At 42.9% G+C, this 15,939-nt stretch overlaps 1 protein-coding gene and 1 pseudogene across 4 annotated transcripts in view; both read left to right on the top strand.

The window, feature by feature from the left end:
• Positions 1–658: 658 nt before the first annotated feature.
• Positions 659–6,945, top strand: LOC130213044 (glucocorticoid modulatory element-binding protein 1-like; annotated as a pseudogene).
• A 2,293-nt stretch (positions 6,946–9,238) lies between these two features.
• The window catches only part of ptprub (protein tyrosine phosphatase receptor type Ub), a 147,381-nt gene continuing 140,680 nt past the window's right edge, over positions 9,239–15,939 (top strand). For all 4 annotated transcript variants that reach the window (XM_056444162.1, XM_056444161.1, XM_056444160.1 and 1 more), the window contains exon 1: positions 9,239–9,450. In XM_056444162.1, coding sequence (XP_056300137.1) covers positions 9,381–9,450 — 70 coding nt within the window. In that variant the 5' untranslated portion in view covers positions 9,239–9,380. The remainder of the gene's footprint in view (positions 9,451–15,939) is intronic.

Raw genomic sequence — 15,939 nt, 5'->3', positions numbered from 1 at the left:
CTGATCTGAGACCAGTCGTTCGGCAGTGATAGCATACTAATGATTTACTCTCTTTTGCTAAATGGCAACATTGAACCTGGATCTCAGATAGCCATGTTTGTCTGTAAAAGATTTTTCCATATAAATGAAAATATTAAAATCTATAAAGCCAATACGATATCGAACCATGTACATATCGTGTGACGTTTCAACACACCTATCACTTTAATACAATTGCAAGTGCAAAGCCTGCCACCTGCTGGTGAAATACAGGCAACAACAAAAACACAACACTATTTTCAACAGTATTGAACAGCTTTTAATTGCGTGACAAAACCAACAACAAGTGGCAACTGGAACACGTGCTGTTGAGTCTAAAACACCACTAAGAGGAATCGGTAAATAAATAAATAAATAAATGTTGTTCACGACTTCCTTTTGGGTAAAATAAATAAATAATATGTTTCTGACGCTTAATTGGGATCTCCCGGCACCTGCGTCGTTGTGGCCCCCAGAGCTCGAGCCGAGCCGAGCCGAGCCGCGCGGCGCGCGTTTGCACACACGGGCCAGTCTGACCGATTTACACATCGCGTGCGAACGAACCGCTTCTCGTGACAGCGGGACAGATGCTTCTCACTGCAGGAAGTGTAACGAGGCCGCACGGCGCATGCTCCGGGGTCTCTGACGAGCGAGAGGATGAACTACCCCCTGCTGTAACGGCAAGTACAACTATGACAATAGTAATTAAAGTATAGCAAGCAGTGTGTTAAAGACTTTTTAGGCTCGAGCCGGCGGGTTTGTTTGTGCCCGCTCTCTGGGGACAGGAGCGCGCGCGGTCTTACCGTCGTCGGCCCGGGGTGGCTGTGCGTGCTGCCGCGCCGACGGACGTCAGCTTGAGTGGGTGAAGGAGGGTGAGCAAGGCACGCGACTGTCCGTGTAGGAGTTGATCCAACAAGGGCCACTTGATACAGGCTGGAATATGTTGATCAATTCATAGGACCGTGCATGGAAAGCTTGTTTATTTTGTTTCTGTAGCATTAACCCAGCACACAGTGTGTTAGATGGTCGTCCAGTGTTTCTGACCCCTCAGATGCTGCCTGTGTAGGACTGAGAGAATATTATGAGCAGAATCATACTGGAATTAATGCACTAGCAGTTTATGAGGTATTGCTTTTTATTTACCGGCGTGGGAATAACAATTGTATTTGTATTCATCTGACCATAGTAGCCCAGTGGTCACTTTAATAACATCTGACCTTTTTAAAATGAGTTTATTTCTCAACACATGGAGCCAGTTGTTAAGGACCTTATTTCATAATTGAAATAACCTTTTTCAGAAATGGTGTCATATTAACGATATGGCCTACTTAACAATAGGATTTAATGTTGGCTTTATATGACTTCTTAACAATACCCAACAGGTCTTTTATTGGTACCGTACAAGGTTTTAGTTTAAACTGTATAAGCCTTTGTCCCATCATTCTAGGATATTAATGTCCATTCTCAACAGCAAGACCACTTCAATCAAGGATTAGTAGGGATTCATTACTATGCCAGTTGCATGCCAGAAAAGACTGTTGGGGGAGGCCTCCATTGAGTTGTTGTGTGCATTAACCAGCCTCACTGCATGCCTGCGTGTGATCTGGATGTTAACGCGCGTGCTCGGCCCTCTCTGCGTGCAGCTCTGTGGGGAGTGATGGCGGCTGCTGAGTTCACTGTGTCTTCAGGGGATCTCATGACGGTGAAGGAGGAGGAAGGAGACTCCAGTGGCATCAACCATAAGAGTCAAGTCATCCTGCACCTGCAGCCCATCCTGCACGGGTAGCATCATGGCTGATGTCATTTTTGGATTTTTTACTTTGGTGTATTTGATAAGGGACAGTGACCAATAATAAAAATATTTCTGTAAATGCGCCAGAGTTAGCCAAGAAGCTATTTTTCATCTGTAGTCCCGAGAGGCAGATGTTACATTACATTACATTACATGTCATTTAGCAGACGCTTTTATCCAAAGCGACTTACAATAAGTGCATTCAGATGTCACAAAACAAACTTAAAAACAGAGTTAACATTTTACATACAAGGTTTATACAATATTGATGCTTTTCAATGGGTGCAAAGTGAGAATAGTGAGTATCCTCATTCAGGAGACTCTTGTCAAGTACTAACAACTTAAGACATGCAACACAGAGGCTCACACATTTAAAACACACAAAGCAAATAAAATAAGGGAGCACTATGTTAAAATGGACAAAAGAAAACATCCATGTCAGAGGCCAAAGACATAAAAGCATGCAGAGTAAATTAAATCTATAAATCAGTCAGACACAGCTAAACAACAACAAAATACATGTATGCCAGGAGAATGATCGTCGACAACAGACAGAAGGAGTTCCACACGGAGAGATTGAGGACAGTAAGGAGCAGTTACTCTCTCGTGCTGACAGCTGCACTAACTAACCCTTTCTTTAATTGAGCATTACATGAACTGTATGTTTATAAATCTCTGAGAATTAAAGGGCCAGTTTGATGTTTTGCTTTGAGACACAACAGAGATGCACATTTAAACAGATGAACATATTTGCATTAATATATAGGCATATTTGAATCAGGATAATATTTTAAGAATATCTTGGGACATTTCTTCGACATCAATGCTGCTCATCTTCAGTTTAATGAAGATCTAAAGAATATGACGGGGAGCATTTACATTTCAAAAAGGTTAAAAATGCATTAGCTATTTGCATATTTTGTTGTTATTATCTAAAATATTAAACTCATCTTCTATGACATCCTTATTTCATGGAATGTACAAATGTTGTCGCCCTCTGCAGGATAAATGATGCCATTGCTGACACTGGCACTACAGTCCTGGCCATAGAGACGCATCATGGTATGTGACTCGGACAAAATCCCCTTCACTGCTGACATTAAACTACAACAGGAATGGTATTCCTGTGAATGCTGCGACTGAAGCAATCTTACTGTGTTGGAACAGAATATTGTATTATACTTTGACCTGATGCTTTGCTGTTGAGTGTATAACACTGTGTTTTTTTGGGCTTGTGATTGTTAAAAGACAGTAAAGCAGAAGGAGAGGAGATCGAGTATGGCTACCCCATCACTTGTGGAGACAGCAGAGCGGTTCTACTATTTAAGAAGTTTGTGTGCCCTGGAATCAACGTCACGTGTGTCAAAGTAAGTTGACATAGTTAAACCTTCGTCACCTAACCAGACATGATGATCTTCATATTGTCCTCTGCTGTATCTGTTGTATTCTCCTCTTTGCAAACTTATAACAGCTTTTTTTCTTCTTCTTCTCTTACAGTTCAACGACCAGCTCATCAGTCCCACGCAGTTTGTACAGCAGGCTGGTAAAGCCACTCTGAAGGACTGGAAAAGGGCCATTAGACTGGGAGGGGTAATGCTCATGTAGACTTGTGGAAATAAAACAAAAACACAACTTTTGCGGACTGATGCTCACTGTAAATCGGCATGACCTTTAAAAACGTTGTTGCATTGGGGTTAAAGTGTCAGACTTGAAGTGCCTCAATCTAATGAAGTCAACAACACATCTCATTCATATAATTTGCACTTGTGTCGAGTCTGTCTGTGCTGGGCTTTGCCAAGACATTCCAGAGGTAGTCGGTCAGGAGCATTATTATGATATTGCGATCAAATAACACACAAGCAAGCTGCTGAGGTGAGACTTCTCACTCCTTTATCATGTTTGCGCTTGTTCTTGGTGTTACTGTGAGTCAATATACCAACTCGACAGCCAATATCTGCCCTTGTGATCTCTATTCCTCCTGAGGTCAGATCAATGGGCTTTGCGTCAAACAACCCTCTAGAAAGCTATTTGGATTGTTTAACAAATTCAATACCCACTTCTGTTGGATGCTCTACGGTGTTCTTTGAACCTGCTTCTTCCCCTCGCAGGAAAATGATGGACTCTGGCCAGATAGATTTCTACCAGCATGACAGCCTCTGCAGCAACACCTGCCGCAGCACTAAATTTGATGTGCTGATCAACAGCATGCGGCTTCCTCCGGGGACTTCAGTGCAGCCAAGCCCGACGTGTCTGGCTCTTGACCTTGTCGGAGGACAGGTGCCTCCCCCGACAGGTAGATTTTAGTTGGCATTTTACCGTTTGGCATTTTTTTCTCCCACATATGCCTAGACTGCTGTTTTGATGCAAACAAAAACTTTTAAGCCACCTGGATATGATTTCTCCTCAGCAATGAAACAAATATGGCAGTATTTGACACATGCTGTTGGAGCTCAATAAGGAATTAGTAAATGAGCAAAACATTAAGAGCAGTCGGATACTGTTTGATAAACACAACGTTTTCCTGACTGAGCAGCCACAGTGGGGGGGGGGGGGGGACAGTTGGTTTTACTTGGCAGTCTTCACTCTGCCTACTCATGTTCAATGGTAATGTTTATGCTCTCTATTTACAGTATTTCCTGTTTTGTAGTAATTTCAGGAGCGGCCGTGCATGATGCAGCCGAGGTAGAGGAGCCTTTGGAGAAGAAGTGCAGTGCATCAGCAGAGAGTGGAGCCCGTGTCCAGCCTGGGAAGTCAATTCCACAACAGCCAACAGACATGGTGCCAAGAGAAAGGGGCGTGACACACCTGGTAAGGGTATTAAAGGATACAAGGGTGCTTGTTAAACAGCCTGAAGACGATGAGGAAGAGCACTTGTGGAGAAAAAATAAATCTCAGAAATGGATTGGTTGACAAATGCAGAATATCAACTTTTAAGGGTGAATTTCTTTGGAACATGACGTATGAAGACGGTATTTAGTATTCATCATGTAATATGTGGTTCTGCAGGCGAGTCGTGGGAATATGTTGGGTTTAAAAGCCTTGTAATCTCCTGGTACACTGCAGATTTGTACTGGCACATGGAGGTCATGTTATAACCTCCACGGTAAACTCAATGAAGTTGCATTTACTTCTGTTAACCTCTTTATCAGCGGAGCAAGGGCAATGTCCTGGAGGTACATTTCTAACGTTTATTAGACTGCTCTGTATTATTGGAGGAGACACAGGTTCAGTCCACTGACCTTCAGTCCTCCAGAGGCCATTGGCAACAATCCTAGTGGATACAAAATTCAAATTTCAATGACAAATGCATGAATAATAATTGAAGAAAATGTGGAGACAAACAATGTCAACTGTGAATATTAACATCAGTTTGTCAGTCCCTTGTGTCTCTTGCAGCCACTGCTGCTTGACACCTCTGATACATTGAGCCAATGAAACCTCTGAATCTGCAGTAGTGGGATGCTCTGCCATTCCTGCAAACTGACCTTTAAAAAGTTGCTTACTACAAAAAAGCAGAGAGTCACATCCCTTTATATTACCATCGATGCCATCTGACATTTTTCAGTGCGGCATTTTCTTGCAGAGACCTGAGCTTTGATTTAAGGGCTTCTAAAGGTGACCTGATTAGGCTTTGTTCCAGGTGGACCCCAGGAGGTAAAATAGTCTCAAGTGAGCTTTTGTGTGGATGGGAAATTGCAGCGCCTCACCTGCTTGTCACAGGGCTTAAAACAAATGGACAACTCTTAGGAAATGTAATCAGCCTAAAACTACTCTCCTCTATTTCCAGAAATGCGTTTCTTTCCATTAGGGGACATTCCCGAGATGGAGAAATACATGAATTTAGCTTCCAATAGCTGCAAATGGGATTCTGAATATTTTACGCAAGCATATTGCATTTATCTTAACATAACTTGAAAGTGGAAGCATTTATTTCAACATAAGATATCAAGCACCTCTGACATTTTATCACACTAATATACTTGACCTCTATTCGGTTCAGTTTTACTAATGTCCTCCTTCCTCATCTCTTTCTAAAACCATATTCCTGCTCTGTCATTTCATTTCTACCTCCATCACCTATTTAACATCCCCTCAAATGTTGCACGCTTCCCATTTATTTGATCTCGTTTGATCTTTTTTCTTTGTTTCTCCAACCTCTACACTCCATCTCATTAATCCTGCATTTCCTACTGCCCATTGTGTAATATCTCTTTCACACAGCTCACATACACAAATCACCTCTGCAAAACCACCTTCTCTCTTTGTCTCTGTGGCTTTAGACATCGTTATATGAAAAGAAAAACCCACAAAGAGTTCACCACATATCATAATAATGTCCCACCTAATTGACCTTCTCCAGATGGAGTACTGAGCCTGTGGAGGGGCGTGGCAGATTCGGGTCTGATGGGGGAGGTCCTGTCTCGTCTCCAGACTGAATTATTAGCCACTCTTAAAGAAGTGGAGGTTCGCAGTGAGAAGGCCAGCCTGCAGGAGACCGGTGAGGGATAACCAATGGACTGTGAAAAGAATTGCTATAAATTTCGTAAAATGTCAGTCAAGTTAAAAAAAGAAAGAAAGTTAATCAAATTTTATAATGATTTTTAATAAAGGCTCCACCAGCTAAATCTGGCTTTTAGAGGGAAATTCATGGCCATTGATTTCTTTTCTTCAAAAAGTGTTTTGGAAGTGCTGTGGACAGTCGTATTAATCATTGCAGCTGTCTCATGATGATTTTTGTTGTTGTCAGATGCCGTCATACTTAATTCCCTGTGTAAGATGGTTGGCCTTTTAGACTCGGTGAAGCGAGCTCTGGACCTGAAGCGCAGCCAGGATGAAGAGAACAAAACCCAGACCAACGTTTATGGTGAGAAAGCTGCTAAAGGCACTGCATGGTACACACGCCGGTATACCAGGAAATCACATTGACAAATATCCTGTCTTTCCTTAGTGTCGGAAGAGATTTTGAACAGTACTTTGTGTTCGTATTTATAAACTTAGTTAAGATAAGAAATACATTTTCAAGACTCCTCTCACATGTCTGTAAATATAATATTTGGCTCTATAGAAAATGTTTTCCTTGTACATTTATAACTAATTTACAATGCTATTTGTAACTGAATATTTTGTGAGCTACACTTGTGAATTGAATTTAATAGAATTGTTGCAGGGTTTTTGCAAAAACATAATCGTATTTATCATAATGATCATATTTTAAATAAAAACCTTTATGTTTGATATTTTAACAGAAGCGGCTTCTTGATACGAATGATAGCACCGCGGGTGTCGACGGACTGAGTGACAGTACCGATAGCAAGAGTGCTCACTGCAGGAAGACAATATATTGGACAAGCCGATGGATTTGTTTCGTTTATTCTTCCACACTCGCATATCACACCACTCTCCTCATCTTTCTCACAGGATCAACCATCTCCTGTTGTGAATCCCTTCTTCTTTGATGCCATTCATAAAAGCGGTCAAAGGGCATTCCAACAGCTGTCCTGTGATTCGCTGTTCATTTACTTTATAAGCGCCACTGCGTGCAACGGCCGAGTGATGGACAGTGATGGTTTGATAGCCCGCCTTTGGCATCGTCCCTCAGAACTAATACTATGTTATTATGTATTATGCCTGTGCGGATGCAGTTGTTTGGAAGGGGTCATGAGTGGCAGCCTGACATAGCTTGTGCTCCTTTAGTTGAATTAAGTAATTTACTGAGAGATCTGTCGTTCATCTCTCATTCGGGACTAACAACATTAGAGGTGTGCTCTCAAGTTGGAAGCATTTTTAGATGCGTCTGTTGGCCCCCTGTAATTAAATCCACTGCTTTAATGTTTGCACAAGACAACAAAATGAAGGATGAATAGGCGGCTTAATGGAGTCTTGATTCAATTGGGATTCTTGGATCTACCGCTAAATGTGTCAGCCCGGCCATGTTTTAACACCAGCTCGGTTCATGCAGCATCAGCACCGGCAACTGTCCGCCTACTCATAATATAATACCCAACTAATGCATTTAAACATGTTATAAAGGCTTATGACATGCCAGGGAAATATTTGTACATTGCTATATTTACACACATAAAGGCCACGAGTGATTTCTGTCATGGATTCTCTAGCAATCATGGCCAGCTGTAAGAGGAGAAGTGTCACCGCATCAAATGCAAATTCAATGCGCACAACATGACAGCCTGCCTAATGTATGGAGAAATATGCTTTGCATCTGTCATGAGGAGGTGGGAAGGCAACGCTCACCCGGCTGTCCTGTTTCAATACAACACATGGATAACCTCAGCTGTAACAATGCAGCTAACATGACAAAAACACTTTATTTTGCATGGCTCGATTAATTAAACTTCATATCGCTGATATGCTGTTTAAACGTGAGGACGACTTTGTGATCACACAAAAGTGACTACATGTGTTGTTCTAACTTATGAGTATGTCCTCAATCTAACCTGTAGCTGTCAGACTGACCGTCCTGTGCTGCCGGTGCATGTTGACAGCTTCTAGGAGTTACTGTTAAGAAATATCTCAAATGAAACCCAAATGGATGAAAAGGCAGAGAAAGAGATCAGCACCTTGTCGCTGATACACACACACACACGCACGCACCCCAACACACACACACACACACACACGCACACACACAAACGCACACTGGTCTCCATTCTCAATAGAGCGAACTACTTGTGGTCCGTACAACGATACAAGAGTATAACAGCACACACTCACTCACTCACTCACTTACTTACAGACACACACACACACACGCACTTACACACACGCACACACACAGACTCACTCACTTACTCACAGACACACACACTTACACACACACTTACACACAGGCACACACATAGACACACGCACACTAACACACTCACTCACAGACACGCACACACAGACACACACCCACCTACACACACGCACACAAAGACACACACACAGACACACACACATAGACTCACTCACTCACAGACACACCTACACGCACACACACGCACACACCTACACACAGGCACAGACACACTAACACACACACACACACACATACACCCACCCACCTACACACACGCACACAAAGACACACCCACAGACACACACACACGCACACACAGACACACATACAAACTCACTCACGCAAAACACGTACCTACACGCACACACACACACGCACACACACACACACGCAAAACACATACCTACACACACGCACCTACACACACACACACAGTCTGGGGCTCTGCTTGGCCGACGGTTGAGTACACCGTGTCGTTGCAGGTCTCGGCCGCTTGGAGGCGCCCGCCTCATACTTTGTATAATTGTATAAAGAAGTGGAGGCTGGGAAGGAAAACGGTCATAAGAAAGAAATCTCTCCCCTGAACTGTTTACCCTGACGTCAGTTTGCAGAAGTCGCTCTGCCCGGTCTCTTCAGTGTCTCTGAAACTCCTCTCCGTGAGAACGGAGGTCGTGGATGGGGCTCATCTCCACGGCTCGAGCGTCCGGGACGTCACGGAGTGAATGAAATGATTTCTTCAGCACATTTAAAGTGGACTAAAACATCGACACCATGAACACCTGCGCCTTTCTGCTGATTTTGACTGTTCAGATCTACGCCGATGGCATTGAGGGGCCAACAGGTAAGGCGCATATATTCACGTCTGCCTCCTAAACGCGATTGGGAAGTTTTAACATGTGGATCAAACTTCAGTGAACGCAAAAAGCGGAGCGATTCTGGGGAAGGTGCCAACTTTGTTCCCCGTTTCCTCCTCACGCGCTGCTGCTTCCCGGGACCTACTGATGATGTACACAGTGTTCATGCGCCCAGCAGAACATATACACACATTCTTTAATAACTAACTGAAGTGGGCTATTAAGTTTTCTTGGTGCCAGACTCCTGGAAAAATGTTGCTTATTTAGCAGGACAGCGTCTGTGTGTTTGGGGGAAAGCTCAAATTCACCAAAACACCAAACACTCTTCTGCACTGCGCTGCTTTTCTTTCTTTTCTCCTTTTCTTTCTTTCTTTTTTTCTAGCCTAAAAGGTTTATGACATTGTGATTCAAAGTTAGAAATCAGTTCATTGGGAGCGACAATGTGTCCCTTAAAACTCAATTAACGACACTGTACCTTCAAGCAATGTAGTTATATATTTGGTCGATATTTGTGAAGATGAATCTCCTAAATCCCAACAGCTCGAACCAATCCGACCATAACCTGGAGCTGCTCCATCCAGACAGAGTTGCATATAAAGAGTGACTCTCTAGAAGTTTAGCCAAGATCTGAATGAGGATTTCTGAACTGGTTATTGATTTTTAAACCATATTCTTCTTATTATATCCCCAAATATTGCCTTTCACTTTCGGTAAATAGATCAGATTAATTCTCAACGCTGCTGGATGTTTCTCCTGCTTCTGGTCTTTTAGATTATCTTGCTATATTCTCACTGATCAACTCTCTTTATATAATGTTCACATGTTAAAAGTAATTATTTCAGTTGTGTGTGTAATAAACTGGATTGTTACATGGAGAGAATGTGTTGAAAGCATGCAATTTCTTCGGTGACATTTAGAAATATTCTCTGACATTTTCCCATTTCATTATCCAGTTTTGAAAATGAGCCACACATAAGAGAGATGGAAAGAGCAGGGCGGAGCGGTACAAATATATATTTTATAAGAATGACACATGACACAGACCCTTTCATAATCTTTCACATTCATGTTTTTAAAAATCTCTTTGTGTTATCTGCATTCTGTCATTGTGCAATGTAATTACAGTGCTGCATCTTTTTAAAAGGATTTGGGCCTTTTGGAGACTCTTTGTGTCGTTGACAGCACGCAGCCATAAATGTGCTGAGTGTTATCCCCGTACAACATCAAACCAGCGTAATAAGGCAGAAATATTGATAACATGTACACTGGAGGCTGCGTCTACACTGTAAAGCTTTGCGCCACAGTTTTTGTCACATGCATGTTGAAAAAAAAGCGTGATCATATTGAGAGCATTGACTTATTGGCTAATGTTGGTATTCCTCACAGGCTTTGGTTTCAGTAAAAAAACAAAAAACCGAATGCTCAGCACAGCACTTGTAACTTATTGTAAAAGAAGCAACAACAACAATGACAACAATGACAACGGCAAAACCATGCAAGCAGATTGTGTATTGTCAAGAGGTGAATGGAGCAGATCATTAAGAGGAATGGGCTGAGACATAAAAAGATTAAATCTCACACAGGTAATTAAAAGAGCTGAATGGAACATTGACGCTGTCAAGTGAAAATCACATGGTGTCCGTTTTTTTGTTTGTTAACTGGAGTGTTGCAAAGCCTCCATCTGCACGCTCGCCCTCCCATTAGCAGCTAATAGGTAACGCGGTTTGTTTATGTGGCTTCTGACCCTGTTGGCCGGGCTCCCTTCATGCTTCTCCACCTGCCTTCATCCTATAGGAGGACATGAACGCAGCCTTGACTTCCACAATCTTCCCAGTGTCTCCTTTGATTAACACTCCAGCCTGTATTGCTGTGCTTGTGTGAGGGCCACACCTTGACCTTGAATGCTTCATAACAATTAAGACTCAGCACTCCATTGGGGATTACTTGCCTTTTCAAGCAATGTAATCCATATTTCCTTTCTTGCTCTGCTGCCATCTGCCCAGGCTGTCAGCTCAGGTTAAATTATAAGAGACTATGATATATAGGGGCCCTCTGCTGCATAGGACTGTAATGAAATGGATCAGAGGAAAAAAGTATCACATTTGCATTATATTTTCTCAGATATAAAGAGGTTACGCAATCCAGTTTACAGTTCTACGTCTATGTGTTTTTGATATTGATCTTCTGTACAGCCTAATGTGACACTTTCGCTCCTTGGTGGTCTCCTATGGGAATTGAATAAATGTTCACTTACCATCTGTCTCCTCTATTAGCAGCAAACGCTGTCAACTGATTGGTGTAATTATCCCGTGTCTCATGACTTATTTCCCGGTTTGATCCAAAGTTAAGGCAGAATATCCTTTTTGCTTATTTCACTGAATCAGATAGCACTTGGGTCAAGATGAAAAGGACTGTGGAGCCCAGACTGTCTCATGGCATGGCATGGAATGAATAATTCTTTAGGGCTTCAAGTTTACATGGCATAGGCATCTGTAGCAATGTGGGGAAACCTACCGTAAGACCGCCAGCACGTGGACAGGAATTAGAGCTGTCACTATTTCAGGATAAATGTCAATGTTAACATTTGCTGGCTCCATTTTTCTTAAATGTGAATAGTTGAAGCTTTTCTTTGCCATACAGGATAGTAAACTGAGTGTCTTTGGGTTTTTGTACGATTTGTCAAATATGACATTTGAAGATGTCTCCATGAGCCTTTTTCACAATTTCTTGACAAAATCCACCGAGATAATCAGGTAGGAACAGGTGCACCGCCACCTAAAAAATGATAAGGAGAAGGCTCTACTTAAAGAGGGCACATATATATCACCAACATGTATTAAGACTAAAACTGTTAACATGAAACATATTCTTTAAAAGAAACATTTTCTTTTTTTAAATATGCTTGCAATATCAATTTTAATTTATATTATTGTTCCATTATTCATCTCAAGGCACTTATTTGTCAATACTTATTGGTACAATACTTATTGGATATTGAGAGTACATAAGACGTGTTCACTATATTCAGCATCTAACTGGATGGGGAAAACCCTGATATGCATTTGTGAATTATTCTTGGGAACAATGTAACCATCATTGCAGCAAATCCAAAAAGCAGAAAGGTTCCCTGCAAGAGCCAGGCCACCTTCTCTGGATAGGTAGTGGGGGGGCGCTAGAGATTGGGCCTAAATCAGACTCCTGAAAAGAATGGTTGATTTCCATCTTTACGGGACCACAGGCAGTAATTCAGAGAGCAGATGGAACACTTTACAACAGAAATGGAGGGAAAGAAAAGAGGGAGATCTTTTTTAGAGAGGGAAAGCTGAGAAAGTCAGAGGGATTTATTCAGATACATTGTCGGGGGTGTTTTGTTTTCAGAGGTCACAGCGGGACTTCTGCTTGGCTTGTGTGTCCATTCTGCCTTCAGCACTTGAGTAAGTGATTAATAGGGTGCTGATGAGAGTCGCCCTCCGCTCTGCAGCGGGCTTTTCCCAGTTTCCGTCTCAGTTCTATTGTAAAGTGTGGCTCTATGGAGGAGAGCCAGCCCCCGATTGGCTCACTTAGACTGGATGAGGAAACACATCCGTCTAGTCTAGAGAATTATGCTTAATGCCAAGCGTCGAGATCGGTCCGACTCATCACTGGCGTGCCCAATCATGGCCCCCGGTTTGTCTTGAGCTGGTCTCATTTCTAATTTCTCTTGTCTGCATCTCACCTTGAGAGTGTGCTGACATTTATTTATGCTACGCCGCAGCTCGCACTTGTAGAGGTTATGCTCAAGTAATCCCGCTGAGGATTTTGTTGTTCCCGTTTTTTTGAAGTCATCAAATATTACTGTTTCCAAGTCAGTCACAACTTTGTATCTTTGTCGTCAAAGGCTGTGTGAGTTGTGCCCTGCTCAGGCGGAGGATTGTTTGCTCTTCGGAAAAGGTCAAGTGCCGGTTGGGAGTCATGCTTCTGGTGCAGAAAAAGAGCAGGTTGATCCTCTCCGCTGCGAATTTCATCTGCACGCCAACAAAAAGCTCTGAAACAAGCCACTCGGAGGGAAATGATTGTTTTTTAAATTATTATTATTACCTTGGAACGTGCACTCTGTGCTTTGTACGCTGTCAATGTTGAACAAATCCATTCCATTACAGGATTTGAACGTTTGTGTGTGCCTTGCTTTGACATTTTTGTGAGTTTTTAGTGCTAATCTGCATCCTAGCTCATTAGCGTCGCTGCCTGTAAGAGCTGGGAATCAGGGACAGACGTGCTCGAAGTGGCTGGAGCTGAGACCTTCCAGCATCCTGAAAAAAGATGCTAAGACTGAAGGATTTAGTCAGTGGCTTGCCTTGGCCCGTCTCTTCCTTTCCACCTCACAGTGACAGTCGGAGTGCAGGCTTCCTCGCTCCCTCGGCCAGCTGTTATTAATGCGATATTGATCTTTCAAACTCCGGCAAGTCCATTTTACTTAACTTTGATCAAAGTGGCATCCCGTCTGCAAGTTTGATGTAGGAGTGTGAATTATCCGGCCAGCCAGGACTTGCATGATGTAATACAAGGAGCTGTGTTTGCAGCAAAGCAATATTTGCACCATTGTGTAGTGCAAAAGACAGGAAAGAGTAGAAATCCTCTCAAACATGAAAGAGTGGGTTTCATTTTCATAAGACGCCTTTATATATTAGAAATAAGCTGCAAATTATCCTCTTGATGTACTGGTCTAAAATGACAGACCTATTATACCCATTATCACTTAAAAGCATATGTTTTACTTGAATAATGGACAGGTAAATGTATCATTCAACGAAGAACTGTGATTATAGCCTGGATATGAAGAAGAGTGAGACTGCGTAGCGGCGGCACCTGCACAGATGTGTAATTATCCAACAACAACAAAAAGCAGGGCTGTGAGATGCAGTTCCTGTGTTTTTCGTCCCACGAGGTAGCGAGCCCCAGACTACGAAAAGTGGGTCTGGAAGACTGATGCTGCGAGAGCTGCTCCTTATCTTCTGCCCAGAGGAAATAAAGCCAGCTGAGCAGTTTATATTTAACCCACTGGTTGTGTCTCAGCTCTTTACCTTTCTCCTACGTCAACACATTCTCAGCCAGACTCTTCCGGCCCTGTGTTGTTGGTGTATGGATAGGGTTTGACGAATGCCCAGGTGACTGGAGTCAGGGATCGGGATTAGGCTGGGGTTGCAGTGTAGACAGGTGTCCTGCTGTGCAGCCACCTGGAGTCCTCTGCATACAACCCCCCCCCCCCCCCCCCAAGGAAATCTGAGCCGCTGACACTATGACGAAAGTCAAAACAGTCTCTGGTACATTTATCTCCGCGGTGCTGTAATGGATGCAGGCTTTGTGCCACGATGCCTGCTCTCCAAGGGGAAGTGGTATTTCTGGTTTGACTGGTCCTGATGGGCAACAGAATATCCTCGCAGAGACCCAGCCATGAACCCGGACACTTATCACTGATGTATCTCACACTTATTAGACTGACACTCTTTCGCGTAAACTTTATTAGCACGGCGGAAATTGAAGAGCGTTAAAGTGCAACAGAGCAGGGATAATGGCTGGTGTGCCAATTTAAAAAGGCATTGTATTGGAGGCCTTCCCAGTATGAAGCTCTAAAAAAAGAAAAGAGAAGCCGTACCTTCTCAGTTATACAGCGTCTAGCTCGCATTGCTCGTCCCCGCATGCTGTTGAATTAAAGACGCTTCCTTCTTTCCTTGCGGCACAGTGGTTACACTGTGACAGCTGCTGCTGCTGGTGGGTTATGGGTAGGTCACAGCAGCTGGGGGAGCACAGGTGCCAGCTGCCGGTGAATCGGTAAATGGTCTGATCCCAAACCTCTTAAGCACGTAAAACATGTATGAGAAGTTTACAGTGTGATGTCGGCTTGGTGACATCAACTGGGTTTTCATAAGAGTTCATAAGACATTTTCGAAGTCCACGAACTCTTAAGTTGATGCGAAAACATGTAATTCACCCAAATTGTAATTGCATGTTTTTCACAAGAGCAATGTGAAAGTTGCATGCAGTTTCATCACAGTTGCATGCAAAGAAATTGACACGAGAAGAAAATAATCTGTCATTTTTAAATGTATCATTGCAAAGTGCATGTAATCCTTATTCTACTCTGGACTGCAGGTGCATTGTAGCGGCATCTTATTTATATTTAAATAGAAATGGTGGATATGCGGAGAGTAGTGGCGTTATGATACACTGGCAGGCAGCACACTGGCTTCTGACTGCCACTGGGGTTGAACATGTCTTGTCAATGATGTTCGTAAAGAGAGTTGTGTAAGTCGACCGGGCTTCAACACTTTGTTCTGTTCTCGGTGTTGAATTGAGACGGAGCAAAAGCAGAGCTTATTGATTTCTCAAACACAGTCATCATATTGTCTTCTTCCATTTGAAACTCTCCCTTCCATCCTACACGACCTCCCTTCACAATCCTCCTCGCTTTGACATGCTTCTATTTCAGCAGTTGCTCA

Source organism: Pseudoliparis swirei, chromosome 22 (genome assembly GCF_029220125.1).
Source record: "Pseudoliparis swirei isolate HS2019 ecotype Mariana Trench chromosome 22, NWPU_hadal_v1, whole genome shotgun sequence".
In the NCBI taxonomy this organism is placed as follows: domain Eukaryota; kingdom Metazoa; phylum Chordata; class Actinopteri; order Perciformes; family Liparidae; genus Pseudoliparis; species Pseudoliparis swirei.
Note: the sequence above shows the minus strand (reverse complement) of the source record. Positions and strands in the feature narration are given on the sequence as shown.